This window comes from Myxine glutinosa, chromosome 3 (genome assembly GCF_964187855.1).
Source record: "Myxine glutinosa chromosome 3, kmMyxGlut1.1, whole genome shotgun sequence".
In the NCBI taxonomy this organism is placed as follows: domain Eukaryota; kingdom Metazoa; phylum Chordata; class Myxini; order Myxiniformes; family Myxinidae; genus Myxine; species Myxine glutinosa.
The window spans coordinates 189,908,111-189,929,897 of record NC_136263.1 but is presented as its reverse complement, the minus strand read 5'-3'; the positions used below and the strand labels follow the sequence as shown (position 1 = coordinate 189,929,897).

At 45.5% G+C, this 21,787-nt stretch overlaps 1 protein-coding gene across 2 annotated transcripts in view; it reads left to right on the top strand.

Moving 5' to 3' along the window:
• Window positions 1–21,787, top strand: part of LOC137422946 (formin-binding protein 1-like) — an 80,062-nt gene that overhangs the window by 25,228 nt on the left and 33,047 nt on the right. For both annotated transcript variants that reach the window (XM_068109625.2, XM_068109626.2), the window contains exons 2-6: window positions 2,927–3,042; window positions 3,175–3,225; window positions 7,302–7,449; window positions 13,375–13,437; window positions 21,623–21,727. In XM_068109625.2, coding sequence (XP_067965726.2) covers window positions 2,927–3,042; window positions 3,175–3,225; window positions 7,302–7,449; window positions 13,375–13,437; window positions 21,623–21,727 — 483 coding nt within the window. The remainder of the gene's footprint in view (window positions 1–2,926; window positions 3,043–3,174; window positions 3,226–7,301; window positions 7,450–13,374; window positions 13,438–21,622; window positions 21,728–21,787) is intronic.

Below are 21,787 nucleotides of genomic sequence, written 5' to 3'. Positions count from 1 at the left end.
ATATGCATTAAAAATGTATTGACATTGATGGATTATAAAAACGTCATAAATTGATCTGACTGTTGAAACAGACTAGGAAGCTAATCTAGCTTTGCTCCAGAATAATTCACTCAAATCGCAGGTGCTGTAACTTCCTGCTTTAGTCGTGAGTCACAGTTATTTATTACTAGCAAGTTGCCCGTGCCGCACAGGATTCTCAACGTGGTAGGGATGTATGCGGCAAAAATGCAAATGGCCTCTTCTGTTATCGAGCTGGGAGCAACAATTTGCAGTCATTGCCACATCTGATGCAACTTAAATGTTCTAATGGCGGAGATGTGCTCCATTAGAAACTGTTTGTTCGATAAATGTAGCTTTTTGATGCCTTGGGGCTGAGACATAAATTGTATTGGTCTCAAAGCCACTGACCAGTTGCAAATTTATAGTCTGATTAATTATTACCCTCGCCAGAGGAGGGGGTATTGCATTTGAGTCCGTTTGTTTGTTTGTTTGTTTGTCTGTCTGTTTGTCCGCACAGAATAAATATGATTTTCTCTGCAACCGTTGGTCCGATTGACAGGAAATTTTCACCATAGGTGCAACTCCACCTGCAGAATTTTATAATGATAATTATGACGTCATAGGTCACGTGGTTCGGCCGCCATCTAAACTTTGCACCTCGATATCTCCGAAAGCGCTGAATAGGAAAAATTGAGACGTGGCTCATTATAAAGAACTCTCCATGGGGAATAAAATATTTTAATGATGATGTCATAGGTGCCTCTGTTATGACATCATAATTCGACAAGTACAAAACTTCATCCGATCAAGATGAAATTTCTTGAGCCTAATCTAGCAATAAATTAGTTTAGAAAAAAAATAATGATGACGTCATCGGTCACGTGGTTCGGCCGCCATATTTGTTTTAACACAAAAACCTTAAAAACCACTGAAAATACATCCTGGCAAGGGTTTGCAATCTCTGATTGCTCTTTTTCTTGTTTGTTTTGATTAAACAATTGAATTTTTAAAAATCCACATGGAGTACTTCCTGTTCCTCTTCTCCTTTTTTATTATTATTATTATTATTATTATTATTATTATTATTATTATTATTATTATTATTATTATGGTATATATTGCATGTCTCTCCCTTACAGTTGTTGAGTTATTATTATGAAATAATTTGTAGCACCGACACGTAATTACACTCGCCAGAGGAGAGCATATTGCATTTGAGTCCGTTTGTCTGTCTGTCTGTCTGTCTTTGTTTGTCTGTCTGTTTGTCCGCACAGAATAAATATGATTTTCTCTGCAACCGTTAGTCCGATTGACAGGAAATTTCCATGATAGGTGTGGCTCCTCCTGTAGAATTTTAAATGATAATTATGATGTCATAGGTCACATGGTATGGGCGCCATATTGGAAAAACCGAAAAACTTTGCACCTCCATATCTCCGATACTGGACTGCATATAAATAATTGAGGCATGGCTCATCGCCATGGGGAATAACATGTTAATGATGATGTCATAGGTGCTTCCATTATGACGTCATAATTCTACAAGTACAAAACTTCATCCGATCAAGATGAAATTTGTTGAGCATCATCTAGGGATAAATTGGTGGAGAAAAAAAAAGGATGTCATAGGTCACGTGGTATGGGCGCCATCTTCGAAAAAAAACAAAAAAGCTTTGCAACCTCTATATCTCCAAAAGCGCTGCATAGAAAAAATTGAGACATGACTCATTGTAAAGAACTCTCCTTGCGGAATAACATATGTTAACTCTTAGATGCAGGCATCAAAAATCCTACATAAATGCAGCCATTGGGCCTCGGAGGCCCAAAGGATGTATTCATTTAATGTTTTTTTTAATTTTATTTTTTTAATAGATTTATTTCCTTTCATATCCTTTTTCAATTCAAGTCGATGCTCATGGATGTGTATTTGCTCAGAAAATGTGAATCATTGATCCTATTATTTGGGAGAAAAATGATTCACTAATCCTTTTATTTAGAATGTATATGTCCACAACTATCAAAAATCCTACACCTATGCAGCCATTGGGCCTCGGAGGCCCCACTAATGTATTCGTGTAAAGTTTTTTAATTTTCAAATTTTTGTCACTGAATTATTTGTAACCAAGTTATAGAAGCATATAATGAGGCTCATATCAAGAAAATAATGATATAACATAGTAGTACAACAACATTTATGTGGGGCCTCGAAGGCCCCAGGCCTGTATTCATGTTGGATTTTCGGGTTATAAGTGAAGAATGAAGATTTTCCCACAAGCCTGAATGAATATTTTTTATTTTTATGTCACTAAATTTTGTGTAACAACATGAAAGTCGGTGAAAATGAGGCTCATTCCAAAAAAAAATTGTACAGTATAGTTTTTGCAACAAAAAAACCTTGTGGGCCTCCAAGGCCCAATCACTGCATCCAAGGGTTAATGATGATGTCATAGGTGCCTCCATTATGATGTCATAATTCGACAAGTACAAAACTTCATCCGATCAAGATGAAATTTGTTGAGTGTCATCTGGGGATAAATTGGTGGAGAAAAATAATAATAATGACGTCGTTGGTCACCTGGTCTAGCCGCCATATTTGTATTAACACAAAACATTAAAACCACTAAAAACGCGTCCTGGCGAGGGTCTTCAATCTGATTGCTCTTTCTTGTTTATTTTTTGGCATTTTTGATTGAAATCACAAGCCACGGCACTCAGTTTGAGAACATCTGTATAGAGATATGGTGTATTTAAAAATGCAGTACTCCCTAATGGAACTTATTCAATTTAATTGCATCCATTCCTGTTGGGCTTCAAGTCCAAACTAAACAGTTGATTGGTGAGCACAATACCTGCTAAACTATTCTGCCATGCCAAATGCTCTGAGTTTTTAGTACCTGTTTCAATAACTTTTGATGTCCGTCATCAGGACCAGTTGGATAATGTGGAGAGGCACACACAATGGGGGATGGAATTTGTGGAACGCTGCTGCAAGTTTATACGTGAGCGCAGTGAGATCGAGATTCATTATGCCAAACAATTGCGGTGGGTCTTTGGACTTTTTTTTTTGGTTTTCATTTGAAATTGACATTTATTTTGTGTTTTAATTTATTGTTCTGTTTATTTTTCAGTTTTCTTATTTTTGATAACAAAATGATGTTGTGCCCCAATGAGCAGACAACTGAATAAGAAATACCAAGGCAAGGGCAAGTCCGTCAATGAGTTGCAGTGAGTATATTACCCATCATACATCACTGTGCCTTTTTCGTGACTGAGGTCTTTATCAGCATTTCTGTTTCTCCTCAAATAGCATTGAGACATTGGTGATTTATGAAGGCAATGTAAATTAGCATATTCCTTCACAGCTTCACTAACCACCCCTTCTCCCACTCAAAACAGACAGTGATCGATTATTGAGATTTAAAATCGGTATTGTCACGTGAGCAGCCCCCACACAAGACAGCAAGTAATGTTGAGTGGGAATCTCACATACTGAGGTTGTCTGCTTCGAAGATGGCTGGCTAAGGCCGAGTGTGCCATGTAAATCCCACACTCCCCCACCCGCACTCCCTCCAACCCCGTGGAGGTCGAGGCTTTGTGGATATTTTGCGTATTAACGAGCTTGCCTAAACACACTCGCTAGCAGGATTGCATTGATCCCAATATAGTCCCCCAGGGATTACCAAACATACTGAAACAGTTTACACCGGAAGGATGGCGAGGGCAAATATGCATGCAGGCCTTCGGAAATGAATACAGCGTTTAGTTTGGCACCAAACAAACTAATATGGAAATCCCACATAGATACACAATGATAAATGAATACAGCGTTTAGTTTGGCACCAAACAAACTAATATGGAAATCCCACATAGATACACAATGATAAATGAATACAGCGTTTAGTTTGGCACCAAACAAACTAATATGGAAATCCCACATAGATACACAATGATAAATGAATACAGCGTTTAGTTTGGCACCAAACAAACTAATATGGAAATCCCACATAGATACACAATGATAAATGAATACAGCGTTTAGTTTGGCACCAAACAAACTAATATGGAAATCCCACATAAATACACAATGATAAATAAATACAATACTTCAACAAACTTGAAGTTTTCTACCCCTGCTAATTTTCACCCCAGATACACTTTTTTGAAATTCCAATTTCTTTCCTGGAAGTCCTTGCAGTGTTCATGTGTTTTATACCTCTCCCACCTCTCCCACCTCCCCCCAAGCCCTCTCCCTCCCACAGATCTCTCGATGTTCCTGCTTTCAAATGTTGTTGTGTTTGTGTCCTTTCCCCTCTCTCCCCATCTTGTCTACCGCTCCCCTTATTTTGTGTTTTGTGTGTCGGTTTGACTTTTTGTGTGATTAATGTTAGCTCTTTCACGAGCCTCGATCTTGTATACAAAAACAAAAAAAACAGTGGAATGAAACTGCCTAAGGGCACACGCATGTGCATATACGTACCCGGGTGTGGTTGACTAGGAGCTGGCAGTAAGAATGTTCCAGGTTTGATGACAGGAGCAGTGGCTTTCATGAGCTGTACAGCCATATAGTTGCCCGGGAGCCTCTGTCTCTATCTCTCTCTGTCTCTCTCTCTGTCTTGCTCACTGATACTCCACCCATCTTTGTCTGCCTCCCTCCTCCTCTGTGTCTGTTTTCCTCCATCCCTCCCCTTTATCTCTTCTGTCTGTCTCCCACCCTCCATCTCCCTTTGTCTGTCTCCCTCCCTCCACTGTGTCTCCCACCCCCCCCCCCCCCCTCTGTCTCCCACCTTGCCTTCCTGTCTCCCTCCCCTTCTGTCTGTCCCCATCCACCCCACTCTGCCTGGCCCCTCCCCCCGCCCTCTACCTGTCCCCTCCTCCCCCCTCTCTGCCTGTCCTCTTCCCCTCCTCTGTCTGTCAACCACCCCCCCCCCCCCACCCCTCTGTCTGTCCCCACCCCCCACCCCCTCTGTATGTCCCCATCCCCTGCCCTCTGTCTGTCCTCATTCCTCCCTTACCAATGGGGCAGCCATGTGGGAGGGTGGAGCTTCAACTTCCCGAGGGAGGAGAGGGATGAGAAATATTATTCGGCTGAGCGAAGCACGGTCAAGGCAGTTTATTCCTGATACGTGAAACAGCCGGAAATCTATGCTTACAAAAAAGACTTTTTGGAATTCTGGCCGCATTTTCCATCCATTCATTATGTAACTTTGTGACAAATTCTCCAAGGGTATGTGCTCCTATGTTTAAAGTTGCAATCGCTCGATTGGTTGCGGAGGAAACAAATTTAAAAGCGAATGAAGGATAAAAAGAAGTGAGGGCCTCGGCCGGCATTCCACAACATGGTTGTGGATGCCTATTACTCGTTATTATTATTATAATTATCTATATAATAATAGCGTAAGGACGACTTTGTTATCCCTTTTACGCCGCACCCAGTGACCCGATGCCCACGGCACTAATGGATTTACGATCTACGAACCGCGCTCTTTGTTTATCACGTACAGCCATACTCGAAAAATCTGAATTAGCCGACGTTGGGGCCCAAAAGCATCCGATTAACTGCCGATACGACGCCATCTTATTGGCGTCTGCTGGTTGAAGGCGAAGCAAGCCGTCCGCTGATTGGACAGTCGAAGGCGACAGCAAGCCGTCCACTGAGTGGACAATCCTGAGCATGCATTTGCGCCGGTGTCGTCGATCACGGTGTACGCTAACCTCATCAGCTTGACTATTACCACAAACATTGTTTATCCAGAAGTTTTAAAATAATTTCAACCTCTGATACTGCATTCATTGTATTATATTCCTACTGCTCTGCCTTGACATTGACGCTTACCAATGCGCCAGTATGGGGCTAATTCCAGTCGATTTACTCACCGTTCATTTTTTAAAAGTCTATGGTTCGACTGCTGTTCCTTTCCATTGACACATACCACTGCGCCAGTGTGGCCAGAGTGGTGCTATGCCGATTCCTATTACGAATCCATTCATTTTTCAAAAGTATATCGTAGCGTTGTCATTTAAGTAGATTGCAATAAATACGTTGTTCATATACGCACTCTTCATTCTCATCTTTCTTCCTAACTCTTACTCGGACAAGCAAATCCCCTATGCCATCCATAATGGTACACTCTATCCATACACCACATCCTCCCTTCCGTGGATGTTCCACGGGTTTCGGCTAGTTATTATTATTGTTATTATTGATGGGTTGGTAGAGAATTCTGTGGCTCCCACCTGGTTCGACACCGGAGAACGAAGGGACACCTTTTTTTCTTTTCTTTTTTTGTATACAGAATCGAGGCTCGTGAAAGAGCTAACATTTATCACACAAACAAATCAAACGGACAAACAAAATATATAAAAAGGGGAGTGCTAGACAAGATGGGGAGAGAAGGGGAAGCACACAAACACAACATTTGAGAGCAGGGACCTTTACCTTTCTTAGACACTAAAGTTTACAACACTATCTCCCAGCAGCACAGAAACACAGAATGACTTATCCATATCCACAAGTCCTTATTACAGGGTGGAAAAGTCTTTAAAATATGCGAAGTCTTGGAGGTCTATACCTTGTAATACCTGACCCCACCTCCTCTACACCACCTACAAATGACAAATGTTACAATAACATTCAGCGGCTTGCAGAGACCATTTCAATTTGCACAAAATATTTTGTCGTGATAATCTAATGATTATGATTATTATTTGGAGCTTTTGTTTAGTCCATCTAGCAGACGCCAATTAAAGTGTGAGTGCCAAGCCTTGAGGGGTCAGCTTGAGGAGCCGACTTTGCATCATCGTTTGATGCATTTTCCTTATTTCATTGATCTCGCATTACACTTACATTACATTTCTCAGCACCTTCCCGTTAGTGTACACTGCATAGTCTTGTGGAATTAGGCTTCGGGTTAGTGAAGCAGTTAACTTTGGGGTTAGCATTGCATTTGACATGAGGTTAGCCTTATTTAGAGATTAAATGAACCTGAATAATGTGCTGCCCAATAATCTTGAAACGTCTAATTGAAATTGTTGGTATTCAAATCGGTGAGAAATGGTTTACATCGGGTCCTGTTCATACTATTAATTTTTAATTGGGTATTCTAATTATCAATAGACAATTCTATTTGATGCTCTCAACCTTTTAAATTATTGTTGTTTAATTAATTATTTTTTCAATGCACTTCCTGATGTTAGGACTGGGCCCTAATTTTGGTTCTCAAGTTTAAGATTTGCTTGGAGGCCCAAGTACTTGGTATATCTGTGGGAGGCCTTGGTCAATGTTGTGACTAAAATGGGTGCAGGTTCTCGGTGGTGTGTGCGTTCCATGCTGGCCTGCAGAGTCTGACCACAATGGCCGAGAAGCACGAAGCTCTGAGTGATGAGCTGGTCGGAAACGTGGTTGCTACCTTGTCTCAACACAACACTGAACTCAAACAGAAACGCAAGGAGGTAAGGGTGGAATGGTGTGATTGAAGATGTAGACTTTGCTGTATAGGCTAATGGTGAAATCTCAAAAGGGGCCTTAAAATGGGTCTAACCCCTCCCCATCTTAGAACAAAACACAACCTATTGTTTCTTCAAGGGGGATGTCTGGGGAGTTAGAAAATCATGGTTGTGAATATGAAAGCATTGCACATCACTCCGAGAATCACATTTACATATATATATAATAGGTGCTGATGTTGACGCCAAGAGCCGATTTGACGTAACAGGTTTTTTGCCTTCATAGGCGTCAATATTGATGCTATATGCACAAATATGGTATCAAAATGTGCAGGAAGATAAGACACACTCAATAAAATAGGATTGAGGCTTAACAAATAACTTTTATTGGATAGAAATGACAAAATGTTGAAATTAAATGCTGCAAATTCACTTCGGTTTCATCGATAAAGTGGGACAAATACATTGTAATTTCAGAAATATTAGCTTCATAGTCATAAAGTTTATGTTCAAATTTCCCCTGTTCATTCGTGTATTTAACATTATTAACCAAAATGTTAATATCAATAATACTGATAATAATACTGATAATTATACTGTCAAAATCAAATGTCACCCCCCTAATATTTTATTTAAATTCACAAATCGCAAAACCACCAAAACATCAAGTAGTGAGGCAGATAAGGTATTGTGGAAGATATTGGAAGGTATTGTGGAAGGTATTGTGCATTTTATGTGCATGGCAGTTTCAGCATATAATCTACATACCCCAAGGTTTTATTTCAGACATGGAGGCAATTTGTTTCTGACCTGTGGTGACCTTGAGAGGTCATTGACCCCAGCATTGCATGCTCCATTGACAGTTTGACCTTGATCCCTTGTTCCAAGGTCAAATCTGATGGTGGCAAATGGTTCCCCATATATGATTTCCTATTAGTGCCTAATACATACCTAAACTGTCTGACCATTATTTAAAGAGTTACAGGTACAACAACAACAACAACATGCATTTTAAGGCCATGTTCCCTGCTAGAGTGGGGGTTAGCCTAAAGAGTTACAGGTACTTGAAAGTAAAAGCTATAAATAACTTCGGGACATCCCCTTATGTCATGTGACTGATGACACAATCCTCTCAGCTTTCAACTGTCTCCATGTCATAAAATGCACAATTGGTTTGCTATATTTCTTTCCAGATGGACTTTTCTGACAATGGTCATCACCCTTCTACCATGGATTTGGAAGCACCAGCTGTGAAACGTCGAAAAATCGATACGGACCATTGTATCATACTAGGGCATGCCCGTACTATATATAAGCTAGGACGTGCCCGTACGTGGGTGCCCGTTCCTTGCCAAAAAAAAAAAAAAAAAAAAATTTGTGTAGGGGTGTGTGTGTGTAAACATCCTAGGGCGTGCCCGTACGTGGGTGCAAAAAAACATGCGTGCAAACAACAACAACAAAAAAAAACTTTGAAACCACGTGGCAGTAACGACCACAGAACCCCCCCCCCCTCTATTTACATGAATGGTTTGGTCCATTCGCAACGACCACAGAACCCCCCCCCTCTATTTACATGCAATGGTTTGGTCCATTCGCAACGCCAAAGCGAACGGCGAACGGCTAAATCGCCATAGCTCGGTAAGTACTTGTCCGATTAATTTCAAACCTTGAAAAGGCACATCCTCGGGTCCCCAGCAATATACCTGGCAAGTTTCAAGTATATTGGACCGGTAGTTGTCGAGAAACAGCGGTCACAGACAAACAAACAAACGTACAAACGTACAAACAAACAGAGATTACTGGAATTATAGATAGATGCTCCAAAACTGTTGACCCGAAAAAGGACCATGTGGTTAAGAACCCAACTGCTGATGGCTTGAATGCAATTCTAAAAGCAAGTAAGCTGAGACAAGATGATGTTTATGAAGCACTCTGGCCTTTGCAACAAGAGATTTTTAGCCTGAATCTGAAAGTGGCTTTCCATAAATCATGTCGTGCCAATTACACCAGCAAGTCAAATTTGCCTAAATGCCAATCTACCGATACTGAACAACAACCGTGTACGTCGGAGTCCATCTCTACGGAACCTTCAAGGCTCATGAGAAGTGAAACAAGCGGGTTTGACATCAGGAATGATTGTTTCATTTGTGGCAAACGGAACACTTCAAATAGAAAAAAGCTTACACAAATTTCCACAGGCATCGGACAGACCACCAGAGAAAAGGTTCTTGCAGCGGCCCGCAAAAGAAAAGACGACACCATTCATATGCGAATGCTCTTGTATTCAGATTTGTTTGCCTATGATGCCAAATACCACCGATTATGCTATGGACATTATATAACAGACCTCAACATAGCTGCTCCGCAAAACAAGTCAGGAGAGTCAGCAGCAGTTACATTACACGATGTAGCCTTTGATGAACTTAAAATTCATTTGGACCAAACTGTCTTCTCCAAAAAAAGACTGTGACAACCCTTGCCAGTTTGAAAGCACAGTTCATCAACTATTTAGTTGAATTGGGTGCCAGTAATGCGCAGCAGTACACCGCCTGGAAATTGAAGGAACGATTAACCTAACATTACAGTGATCAGTTGGTCTGTGTTACATTATATGGTTGTACTGACATCGTGTGCTCCTCTTCTGTGAACTTGGGTGATGCACTAAAAAAGGCCACTGCTCTGCAAGATGCAAACGATGATGATGACTATGAAAATCTGGTTTCTACAGCACAAGCAGAACCAGTGAATGAAAACCCTATCTTGCACACTGCTGCTGGCATACTGAGGAAGCACATGGCTGACATCAAGCATGCAACTGGTGTCTATGCACCAGCTGAAGACACAAACATTGAGCAGTATGCCAAATTCATTCCAGATGCTATGTATGACTTCATTCAGTGGTGCTTCAGTGAGAAGTCATACACGAATATAACTAGCTGTAGCAACGAGGGTGTTTCAAAAAGCAACCTGAAAACGATCGCCATATGTCATGACATAATGTCACAGAACCAAAATGTGTACACAGCAAAAACCCTGGACCTAGCCTTAAAAGTACATCACGAATTTGGAAGTAAGAACATCATTGATTTACTTCATTCACTGGGTCACTGTGTATCATACGACGAAGTACGGCGTTTCCTCACATCTGCTGCCATTGATCAGACAAGTAGATCAGAGGATGTTTACATACCCAAAAGACTCCAAAACCTGAGGGTCATTGATGATTATCCTATCATCGACGGCGCCATTGATAACTTTGACCAAAATGAAGCAACTTTGGATGGAAAGTCAACTACTCATGCCATGGCAGCCGTACTGTTCCACAGAGGAGTCGCCCAATGCGAAGGCCAATCCATCCCTAGACTGCCAAAGAAGTCGCTATCTGCCTCTGATAGAGTTCATCCAGGCTCTGATGTTCTAGAGAGGTACCTAATAGATAAGCTATATATTTGAATTTAGGAAATTAATGTCTGTCATAGTAGTATTTATTGCTAATCAAGAATGGTATTTTATTTATTTATTTTAGTAACTGTACTTCGGTACTTGCAGCTTATTCAGTGTTTATACTGGAAATTTGAATTTGGTAAGAAGACATTATGGTGTTGGTTTGCTTGGTTGTGGGTTTTAGCGAGCTTTTCAAAGTAGTCAACTTATCATTGTAGTTATAGATTGGTGGAATTTTGTACACATATTACTTAAACTAAATTATGTGCAATATCAATATGATGTGTCTCTTTTAGGTACAACAAACCTGCCAAACGGCCAGAGCCCCCATCTATCAGCGATTCATCAATACTGAATATTGACAAACAGCCCAGAAATCAAAACAGCCGAATGTAAAGATCTAGGGTGGAAAGTTTCTCGCAAAACAAATGATGGTAAACAATGTGTTCCATCATGGACAGCATATAATGCATTCTTATCACAGCGAAATTTGCCTGTCGCCACCACATGCTACTTACCTTTCATTCGTGCCCCTCCAACAGACCTTACTACCATCTATACAATCCTGCTTAGATTGGTCCAGATTGCTGACAAACTTGAGCAACCTCACATCCTTGTCATTGCTGACCTTGCTATATACAGCAAGGCCCAACAGATCCTGTGGAACAAGCCTGCTCTTTTGGATGGAAAGCTAACAATGAGGCTTGGTGGTATGCACTTAGCCATGGCATATATAGCAAGCATTGGAAAGCTATATGGGGATGGGGGTCTCCTTTCCATGCTAGTCGACTCTGGTGTCTACGCTCCTGCAACTGCAAGGCTCATGCTTCAAGGAAAACAGGTGTCCCGAGGCAACAGGGGCATGAAGCTGGTACTGGAGGCATTGTACCGGTTATACCAGGAAGCATTTTGGGCATGGCTACAACAGCAGGATCACACAGTGCTGCAAAAAGATGACATGTGCAAGCTTGTGGGAGAAATCCAGAATGCTTTCCAGGTTGGAGACAGGGAATCGGCTCAAACACTCACCGACACAGCTGGAGGCAGAGCACATCAAAACATTACATGCACTCCAGCAAGAGTTCACAACCACTGGAAGGAGACAGTCTGCTACCTTCGTGTACTGGGACACATTCATGCAGGGAGTGGGCACCTTGCTGCGACTTCTGAGAGCAGAGCGGGATGGCTTGTTCGAGCTGCATCTCATCGCCGTCTGTGAGACTATACCTTGGTGTCGAGCTGCTGATAGAGGCAACTATATCAAATATTTGCCTGGATATCTGAATGATATGATATCACTGCAAGACAAACACCCAAAGTCCTACCAATACCTGCTAGATGAAGGATTTGTTGTCCGCAGGTCTTCTAGACGGTTCAATGCAGTTTCTAGTGACCAGGCACTTGAACAGACGATAAACCGCGAGGGGAAGAGCCAGGGAGGTTTCATCGGGTTTACCTTACGGAAAGGTGCCCTCACACGCTGGATGGTGACTAGGCACATTACTGCACAGTACTCAGAGGCCTTTAAGGAAGTGTGTGACAGCAGCAAACAAACAGCTATCAAGAACCATGCTGAGCATGGCAAGACATCTGTATTGCATGGATGAGGACTGTTCACAGACCAGAGCCTGTCAGTGCCTGAGAGCGGGGCTGACATGCACTGAATTTTGCTCCTGTAATGGTGATGGTTGCCCAAACACAGACAATTCTCTTATCTTCAGTGACAGCAGCGATGATGACAGTGACTTAACATAGTTCGACTTCATTCAGAGCATCATCAGAATGACATGTATATACGACTGCGATTTCTGGATGTTGATAAAATATTAGGGGGGTGACGTTAGATTTAGACAATATAATTATCAGTATCATTGATATTAACATTTTGCTTAATAATGTGATATACACAAATGAACAGGGGAAATTTGAACATAAACTTTATGACTATGAAGCTAATATTTCTGAAATTACAATGTATTTGTCCCACTTTATCGATGAAACCGAAGTGAATTTGCAGCATTTAATTTCAACATTTTGTCATTTCTATCCAATAAAAGTTATTTGTTAAGCCTCAATCCTATTTTATTGAGTGCGTCTTATCTTCCTGCACATTTTGATACCATATTTGTGCATATAGCATCAATATTGATGCCTATGAAGGCAAAAAACCTGTTACGTCAAATCGGCTCTTGGCGTCAACATCAGCACCTATTATATATATATATATATGTAAATGTGATTCTCGGAGTGATGTGCAATGCTTTCATATTCACAACCATGATTTTCTAACTTCCCAGACATCCCCCTTGAAGAAAAAATAGGTTGTGTTTTGTTCTAAGATGCGGAGGGGTACTCGACCCAAAAGCACCCTACACCGCTCGCCTAGTATGAATTGAATTTTGTGGTGTTGTTGGTTAACTTGTAAAGTTTAAACAACCGACATAAAAAAATAATTATATCCTCCTCCATGTCTGTTTCATGAAATAGTACATGGTGGATGGAAGGAAAGCTCAACAATACTTGGACGCTTGTTTTGAACAGATGGAGAAGGTGAGGATGAGTGTGTGCGTGCACGTGCATTTATTTATTATTATTATTATTATTATTATTATTATTATTTTTGTATACAAGATCGAGGCTCGTGTAAGAGCTAGCACATTAAACACACATTAGCACATAAAACACAAAAAAACATAAACCGACACAAAACAATAAACGGAGGGATGAGATGGGGAGAGATAGGGAAGCACACAAGCACAACAGTAGAGAACAGGGACATTGGGAGATCTGTGGAAGGGAGAGGGCTGGGGGGGTAGGGTGGGAGGGGGGGAGGGAAGGGGTACACAGAATAAAACAAATTTCATGAGATGGAGCAACAAATTGACACAACTAGGAATTTCAGGAATGAAGTCGGAGATAGAAAGAGGTGGGTTTGGGATTTATTAACGGGGGTAGAAAAGATCAAGATTTTGGATGGGGGAAGATAAGAGATGGTGGTTTTAAACCCGGAACCCGGAACGTGTATAAAAGAGCCAGGATGGATTTTATACGCGCTCCTCTCTACTGTAGCCTTCAGTCGACAAAATAAGTTGTGCATGTATTACCATGGTATCGTTCACTGATAAGGATTGGATTTGGAATTTGATTAAATCTGCTTTGTCAAGATTAAACAGAATGATATGAATCACAGATGAGTTTGCTACCTGCTGTGGTTTGCTGTTCCTACATTCACATGATTTCCAATTTACAAAGTCGTCAAGCTTTAACGAAAGCATCTCATCGAGCACCATTTGATGGTACAGCCATGTGTCAACAAGAGGAGCATACACAGGAGATCACATGTTGACATGCAGTGTAGTTGTGTTGACTAATTCAGATGAAACTTTCATGATGTGATGTAATCGCAAATTGGCGCAATGAAGCAATTTCCTGATTGTTAGCACAGCGCAATGCTCGCTTTTGATCAGCTGTTCAAAAAATAGGACAAGTGATACATTTGTACCATTTTGATAGGTCTATCCGATTTTACTTGTGTCCTTCCCTAGCAAAGATTCCCCCCTATACTTTCCTATTGCGTCGTATCTTCCTTTCCTTGGTTCCGGAATATTCCTACATTCACCTACGCACCTCTTCAACTGTTCTGCCTTCTCTCACCCTTCTCTTTTTTTTTCTTCTTTTTTTTTTTGTATACGAGATCGAACCTCGTGCAAGAGCTAACATTGATCACAAAAAGACAAACTGACATAAAACATATGATAAAGGGAGCCGGAGAACAATATGGAGAGCAGGGAAATCGGGAGAACTGTGGGAGGGAGAGGGCTTGGGGGGAGGAGGCATGGGAAGGGGGGGGGGGGGAGTGGGAGAGGTAAAGAACACATGGACACTGCCAGGACTTCCAGGAAAGAAGTCAGTATTTCAAAAAAGTATTAAAAACTGTTTAAAAAAAAAAGTAAAAAAGTATTATTAAACTTTCTTTCTCAACTTTAGGTCTGCCACATCAAGGATGGGTTTTATGGCATCTCTTCTCTTTTTCACTGTTGACACGCCTCCACTCGTTCATCGTCTTCTTTGCTTATTTAACACAATTTCATCATATCAGCTATGTTTTTACTACCTGCTGTGGTTTGCTGATCCAACATTTACTCGACGGTTTATCCCCTTCCTGACACCAATGTCATGGTCACTGGATTCGGAATAGTACCAATCCTGATCAACCAATGTTACAAAAAAAACTGCTGGGTGGGCTCAGTCAAATCTGCCACACACAATCACGTTTTAGTGATGGATTGTCTACAGAGACTACACAATCCACTGGGAAAGTCCAAACAGTCTTTACTTCAGTTTTCGGCATACAGATAACTACAATGAGAACCTGTCGTTGCAGCAGGTCGTCCATCCAATAAGCTTCTCGGTGGTGCTGTGTGGGCTGAGTGATATTATTTAACAGGCAACCGGCTATGATTTAAATACTGTACTTGATTTAAAAGTTGCTTGTAGTAGACGTTACCATCCACTCCAAAATTATTTGGTGTGGCGAGCACCATATTGATGGATGAATAATAATTATTTTAGGCCTGACTGCATTTTTCAATGCTTGAGGAACTCTGTGAAAGGAAAGCCTTTTTTAAAAATCCAATGTTTTCATAGCCTCCGATAACCAACTGTTTGACCGTTTCATTCAAGCAGTTGTTTTGGAATTGCAAGCTACACATGCTTCATCACCATCCTGTACAATATACTTGCATTGTATCAATATGTTGTAATAATAATAATAATATTAATAATAATAATAATAATAATAATAATAACAACAAGTTTTAACATTTTCTTTTTGATGAAATCATTTTCAAGTTTTTTTGATGAAGATTGAATTGACTGCTGCTTTATTTGGGCTGTTCAACATTGTTCCGTATATTGGGTAGAAGTTTAAACTATTCAAAGTTAAAGTCTGACTCTAAGTATTCAAACTGTGGAGCTATGCTCGCACGATAAAGCAGGCCAAAATGGACGACACCAGGAACGAAGTTTCACTGAGCTATTTATTCTCGCTCAACTCGAAAGAACTCAAAAGCACTGAATAGCCCATTAACACGGGCGGCAATTTATATCAAAAGTTCACCACACAAAAGCCACGCCTCTCAGGCGGGGCATGGTATACAAATAAGTCAGCCACGCCTCTGAACGGGGTGTGGTATGCAAATCGAGAGTCCGCCCGGGCAAGGCAAGTCCGGACACGTCCGGGCGAGTCCGGGCAAGTAACCGCCCGCCGGTTACGTCAACGGCCGGTGCAAGGTGATTGTGTCATGCTTCCGGTAACCGCTACATGCGCCCCCCCAGAATTAACTTGCACCGGGAGAGTCAGTTTGAGGGGGGTCTTGATGACCCGGCCGAAACGACCCCTGGCGATTCGTGTGGGGGTGGTAGGTGGCGTGGCGGTGGATGGTCGGGCGGGGGGCTTGGTTGATGGGGGACGGCCCCGTCATGGAGGAAGGGCCAACCGTGGAGGTTGGTCGAGGTCCAAATGGGCCGGCTTGAGGCGGTCCATGGAGATGCGGACCGGTTTGCCGCTGATGTCAATGATGAACGACTTGTCGTACCTCTTCAGGACCCAGAGAGGTCCATCGTACGGTGGCCGGAGCGGTCCCCGGTGTGCGTCGTTCCGGATAAAAACGTACTCCGCAGTGCGAAGTGCTGGGGGGATGTGGGGTTTGGGGCAGCCGTGGTGGGACGTGGGCATGGGGGAAAATCTCCTGGCGGCCTCCTGGAGGACCGAGCGTTGGCGAGCCGCGGACCTGGGGCCGGTGGCATCAGGGATGAACTCGCCCGTGACGCGCAGTGGCTGGCCGTAGACCAGCTCGGCGGTGGAAGCCTGGAGGTCCTCTTTAGGGGCCGTTCGGAGGCCCAATAGGACCCACGGGAGCCTGTCGGCCCAACCGTCGTCCTGGAGGCTGGCCCTGAGAGTGGCCTTCATCGAGCGATGGAACCGCTCGCACAAGCCGTTGGCTTGGGGGTGGTAGGCCGTGGTGCAGTGTAGCTTGACCCCCAAGGCCTGGGCGACCGCGCCCCAAAGCTCGGAGGAGATGTCCGAGGGGGCGCCGGAACGGGCAATCCAGGTGCCAATGAAGGCCTGCGCCACGTCGGCGGATGTTGTTGATGCCAGCGGGATGGCCTCCGGCCACCTGGTGGTCCTGTCCACCATCGTGAGGAGGTGGGTGAAGCCCCGCGAGGAGGGAAGGGGTCCCACCAGGTCCACATTGACGTGGTCGAAACGCCGCGCGGCACGTCGAATGGTGCCAACGGGGCCTGTGTGTGCCGGTGGACCTTCGCGCGCTGGCAGGCGACACAGGCGTTGGCCCAGTCGCGGACGTCCTTACGGAGCCCGTGCCAGATGAACTTTGCTCCCACGAGCTTCTGCGACGCTTTCCGGCCCGGGTGGGAAAGGCCGTGGAGGGCGTCAAAAATGTGCCGCTCCCATCCGGTGGGCACGTTGGGACGAGGTTGGCCCAGGGAAACGTCGCACAGGAGAACTGTGCCTGTGTCCTCGAAGGGGACGTCGGCCAACCGCAGGCCTGTGTCCGCTGTCCGGAGGGCTTGCACCGTGGGGTCGGCGGTCTGGTCGGCCGCCATGCGGGCGAAGTCCACATCGAGGTGGACGGCGTTCGCGCCAGACCATGAGAGGCAATCGGCCACAGCGTTGTCCTTGCCCGCGACGTGCCGGATGTCTGTCGTAAATTCGGACACGGCGGAGAGGTGGCGCTGCTGGCGGGCCGACCACGGCTCTGCAACCTTAGCCATGGCAAAGACCCATGGGTTTGTGGTCCACAAACGCCGTGAACGGGCGGCCCTCTAAAAGATGGCGGAAGTGGCAAACGGCCAGGTAAAGGTCGTGGAGCTCATGGTCAAAAGCACTATACTTGCGCTCGTTAGGGCGAAGCTGCCGGCTGAAGAAGGCCAGCGGTTGCCAAGCCCCGTTCACCCACTGTTCATGCACGGCGCCCACCGCATAGTCGGAAGCGTCTGTGGTGATGGCGATGGGTGCGTCGAGCGCCGGGTGCGCCAGCATGGTCGCGTTGGCGAGGGCCAGCTTAGCGCCCGTGAACTCCTCGTCCATCTCTTCGGTCCAGGCGACGTCGTGCTTGGCTGGCTTGCCCCGGAGGGCTTCGTACAGGGGGCGCATGAGTTGGGCGGCGCGAGGCACGAACCGGTGGTAGAAATTTACCATCCCCAAAAATTCCTGTAGGGCCTTGATGGAGCGGGGGTGCGGGAAACTTGTGACTGCCTCCACCTTGGTAGGCAGCGGGACGGCCCCGCGCTTCGTGATGCGGTGCCCCAGGAAGTTGATGGCCGTTTCGCCAAACTGGCATTTCGCCGGGTTGATGATGAGGCCGTGCTGGCCGAGGCGCTCAAAAAGCATGCGCAGGTGGATGAGGTGCTCCGCCCGGGAACTGCTGGCGACGAGAATGTCATCCAGGTAAACGAAAAGGAAGGTGAGGTCGCGCAGCACGCCGTGCATCAGCCGCTGGAAGGCCTGGGCCGCGTTCTTAAAGCCGAACGGCATGCGAAGGAACTCGAAGAGGCCAAAAGGTGTAATTACCGCCGTCTTCGGCACGTCGGCCGGCCGGACAGGTACCTGGTGGTAGCCCCGAATGAGGTCGACCTTGGAAAAGATCACCCGCCCCGCCAAACGGGCGGAAAAGTCCTGTATGTGTGGTGTCGGGTACCGGTCGGGGGTGGTGGCATCGTTGAGGCGGCGGTAATCGCCGCATGGTCGCCATCCACCACCCGGTTTGGGCACGATGTGCAGGGGCGAGGCCCACGCGCTATTCGAGTGCCACACAATGCCCAATCGCTCCAGCGCGTCGAATTCCACCTTCGCCATGGCGAGTTTGGTCGGGTCGAGGCGACGAGCCCTGGCGTAGACAGGTGGACCTGTGGCCGGGATGTGGTGTTCGACGCCGTGTTTGATGGCGACAGCCGAAAACGTCGGCTGCGTGAGGGCGGGAAACTCGGCGAGCAGGCGGGTGAAATCGTCCGCGGTCGGGAGCACGCAGGCTAGCTTGGTTGGTGCGGAGCCGCTCAATGAGCAAGCGAGCGAGCTGAAGGTCTCCGCATTGATGAGCCAACACCATTTGACGTCCACCAAAAGCCCATGCGCGCACAGAAAATCTGCACCCAGCAAGGCCATGGGCACGTTCGCCGTGATGAAGTCCCACATGAAGCGCTGGCCCCTGAAGCAGAATGCGACGCGCGAACCGAAGGTGCGGATGGAGGAGCCGTTTGCGGCGACCAAGGCGGGGCCGCAAAGCGCGGTCTGTTTGTCCTGCACCGAGGCGGGTATCACGCTCAGCTGAGCGCCGGTGTCGCACAAAAAACGCCGCCCGGATGCTGTGTCCATAATAAACAGAAGGCTGCCTGAATGGCCGACGCTCATGGCAGGCAGCGAGCGCCAGTCTGGTCGTTTCCCAACGTGCCCAAAGTGCACGGTGGGCGGCACGTTCTGGCCTTCTGCCCGAACCTGGCGTGGTAGTAGCACATGGTCCACTCTGGTGGAGGCTCCGGCGGTCGCGTCGGGTTTGGTCGATGGGGCGTCGCAGCGGCCGCTGCCGCCAGTGGCGCTAACTCGGCCGGTGGTGGCGCCGGTCGTGGCGCGGGCGTTGCCTCGGTCGGCCCAGGGTTCCAGGCGGCCGCTCCGACGTGTCGCCTGGCCGAGAAAAATTTATCGGCCTCCTTGACCAGGGCGCGAGGGTCCGTGATGGGCGAATTAGCCAAAGCTAATCGTACCTGCCCGGGTAGCTGCCGGAGGAACAGCTCGCGGAAGAGGAAATCTGGGCTGTAGTCACCGAGTAGAGCAAGCATGTGGTCCATGCGTTCGGATGGACGGGCCTCACCCAGCTCCGGGAGGTCGAGCAGTTGTCGCGCGCATTCGGTCTCCGTGAGTCCAAACGCACCGAGGAGTAGGCCTTTGAGCGCGCCGTATTTGTCGGCGTTCGGCGGGTTCTGGAGGAAGCTCAGGACCCGGGCAGCAGTGGAGGCGTTGAGCGCGGAGACCACATGGTGGTAGCGCGTCGTGTCCTCCGTGATGTCCCGCAGGGCGAATTGAGAATCCGCTTGGGCGAACCAGACGGCTGCGTGCGATTCCCAAAAGCCAGGGAGCTTCAAAGCTACAGATGACTCCATCGCCATGTTCTTGAAAAGGGGTCACCAATTGTGGAGCTATGGCTCGCACGATAAAGCCGGACAAAATGGACGACACCAGGAACGAAGTTTCACTGAGCTATTTATTCTCGCTCAACTCGAAAGAACTCAAAAGCACTGAATAGCCCGTTAACACGGGCGGCAATTTATATCAAAAGTTCACCACACAAAAGCCACGCCTCTCAGGCGGGGCGTGGTATGCAAATAAGTCAGCCACGCCTCTCAACGGGGCATGGTATGCAAATCGAGAGTCCGCCGGGCAAGGCAAGTCCGGACATGTCCGGGCAAGTCAGGGCAAGTAACCGCCCACCGGTTACGTCATCGGCCAGTGCAAGGTGATTGTGTCATGCTTCCGGTAACTGCTACACATATATACATACTGTACATACATACATACTATACTATACATATATACATACTGTACATACATACATACTATACATTATTACTGTACATACATACATCCACTTGCTCTATTACATATAGGTTATTATTTTTGGTTCACGAGTTATCAAGTGACCCCACTATATTCGTCGTGTGTGTGTGTGTGTGTGTGTGTGTGTGTGTGTGTGTGTGTGTGTGTGTGTGTGTGTGTGTGTGTGTGTGTCTGTTTGTCTGTTTGTCTGTCCACAGCATAACTACCCGATGATATCATCCGATCTTGATGAAACTTGGGTGGGAGGTTGATATCATGATCTAGTTGTGTCCTGCCTAGAGTGTGTGTATTGCGCCCATTGTGGGCGGAGCCACGCCCGAAAAAGATGTCTTTTTAGGGGGTAATCGATTTCAAGCTACATCTTCTCTGAGGGGTTTGGTGGAATCTGACAGGGGTTTGGTGAAATCTGACAGGAGTTTCGTTATTTGGTTGGGCCAATGTCATGTGTCTAGCCCCACGGAGTTCGATTTTTCCTTTTGTTTTTTTAACCTTTTCCCCCCCCTTTTTTTTCATTTCATTTTTCACCGAATTTTCGGTATTGTGTAGCTAACTAACCTAATAACTGATTATGCATTATTTTCTATCTCATTTCAAGGTCAGTAACCTTCGTTTTGACATTTCCGGGCCTGGCCTGTCCGGGCCCGTTTCGGTTATAGTCCGTCCTTTGTCATTGAATACCGCTCGCTCGTGAACCATCGTCGTCTACTGACTTGTATTTTTTTTATTTACGTGATTTGTGTGATTGCTTTGGCCGAGGTGGGGGAAGGGATGTTAACTTACTGAAGTAAGTTGGTCATATGGTTCAGACTTGTTGAAATGCATGTTGAACATGGTAATAAAAGCTGACTGTTAATGATTAAAGTCGTAACTGCACTTGGAACATGAAAGAGTCCACAGAACCAATGTGATTGTAGTAAATATTGTTGAAGACGTTTTTTCCTCCCCACCTGCATTCCATGCTAAGGAACATATAGAAGCATAAAAGACAGTCGAGATTGAGAGAGAATGTATGTGGCAACGTTACGTAGCCATTGATCAGCAATTTCATTTTGTAACCCTTTCATGCTTTGCTCACACTTGCAATCTCGTTGGGCAAAACCTCAGGCAAAGCGCCGATGGGAACGTGAGATGCGGGAGGCTGAACGGGCTGTGGCCAATTATCACCGCCTCAACAAAGATGATAATTCCTCCAAATCGGACATTGAGAAGGTAGGAATATGTCACCTGTAGCTCAAAGGAAACGCACAATTGAAAGTTTTGTGGAAAAGA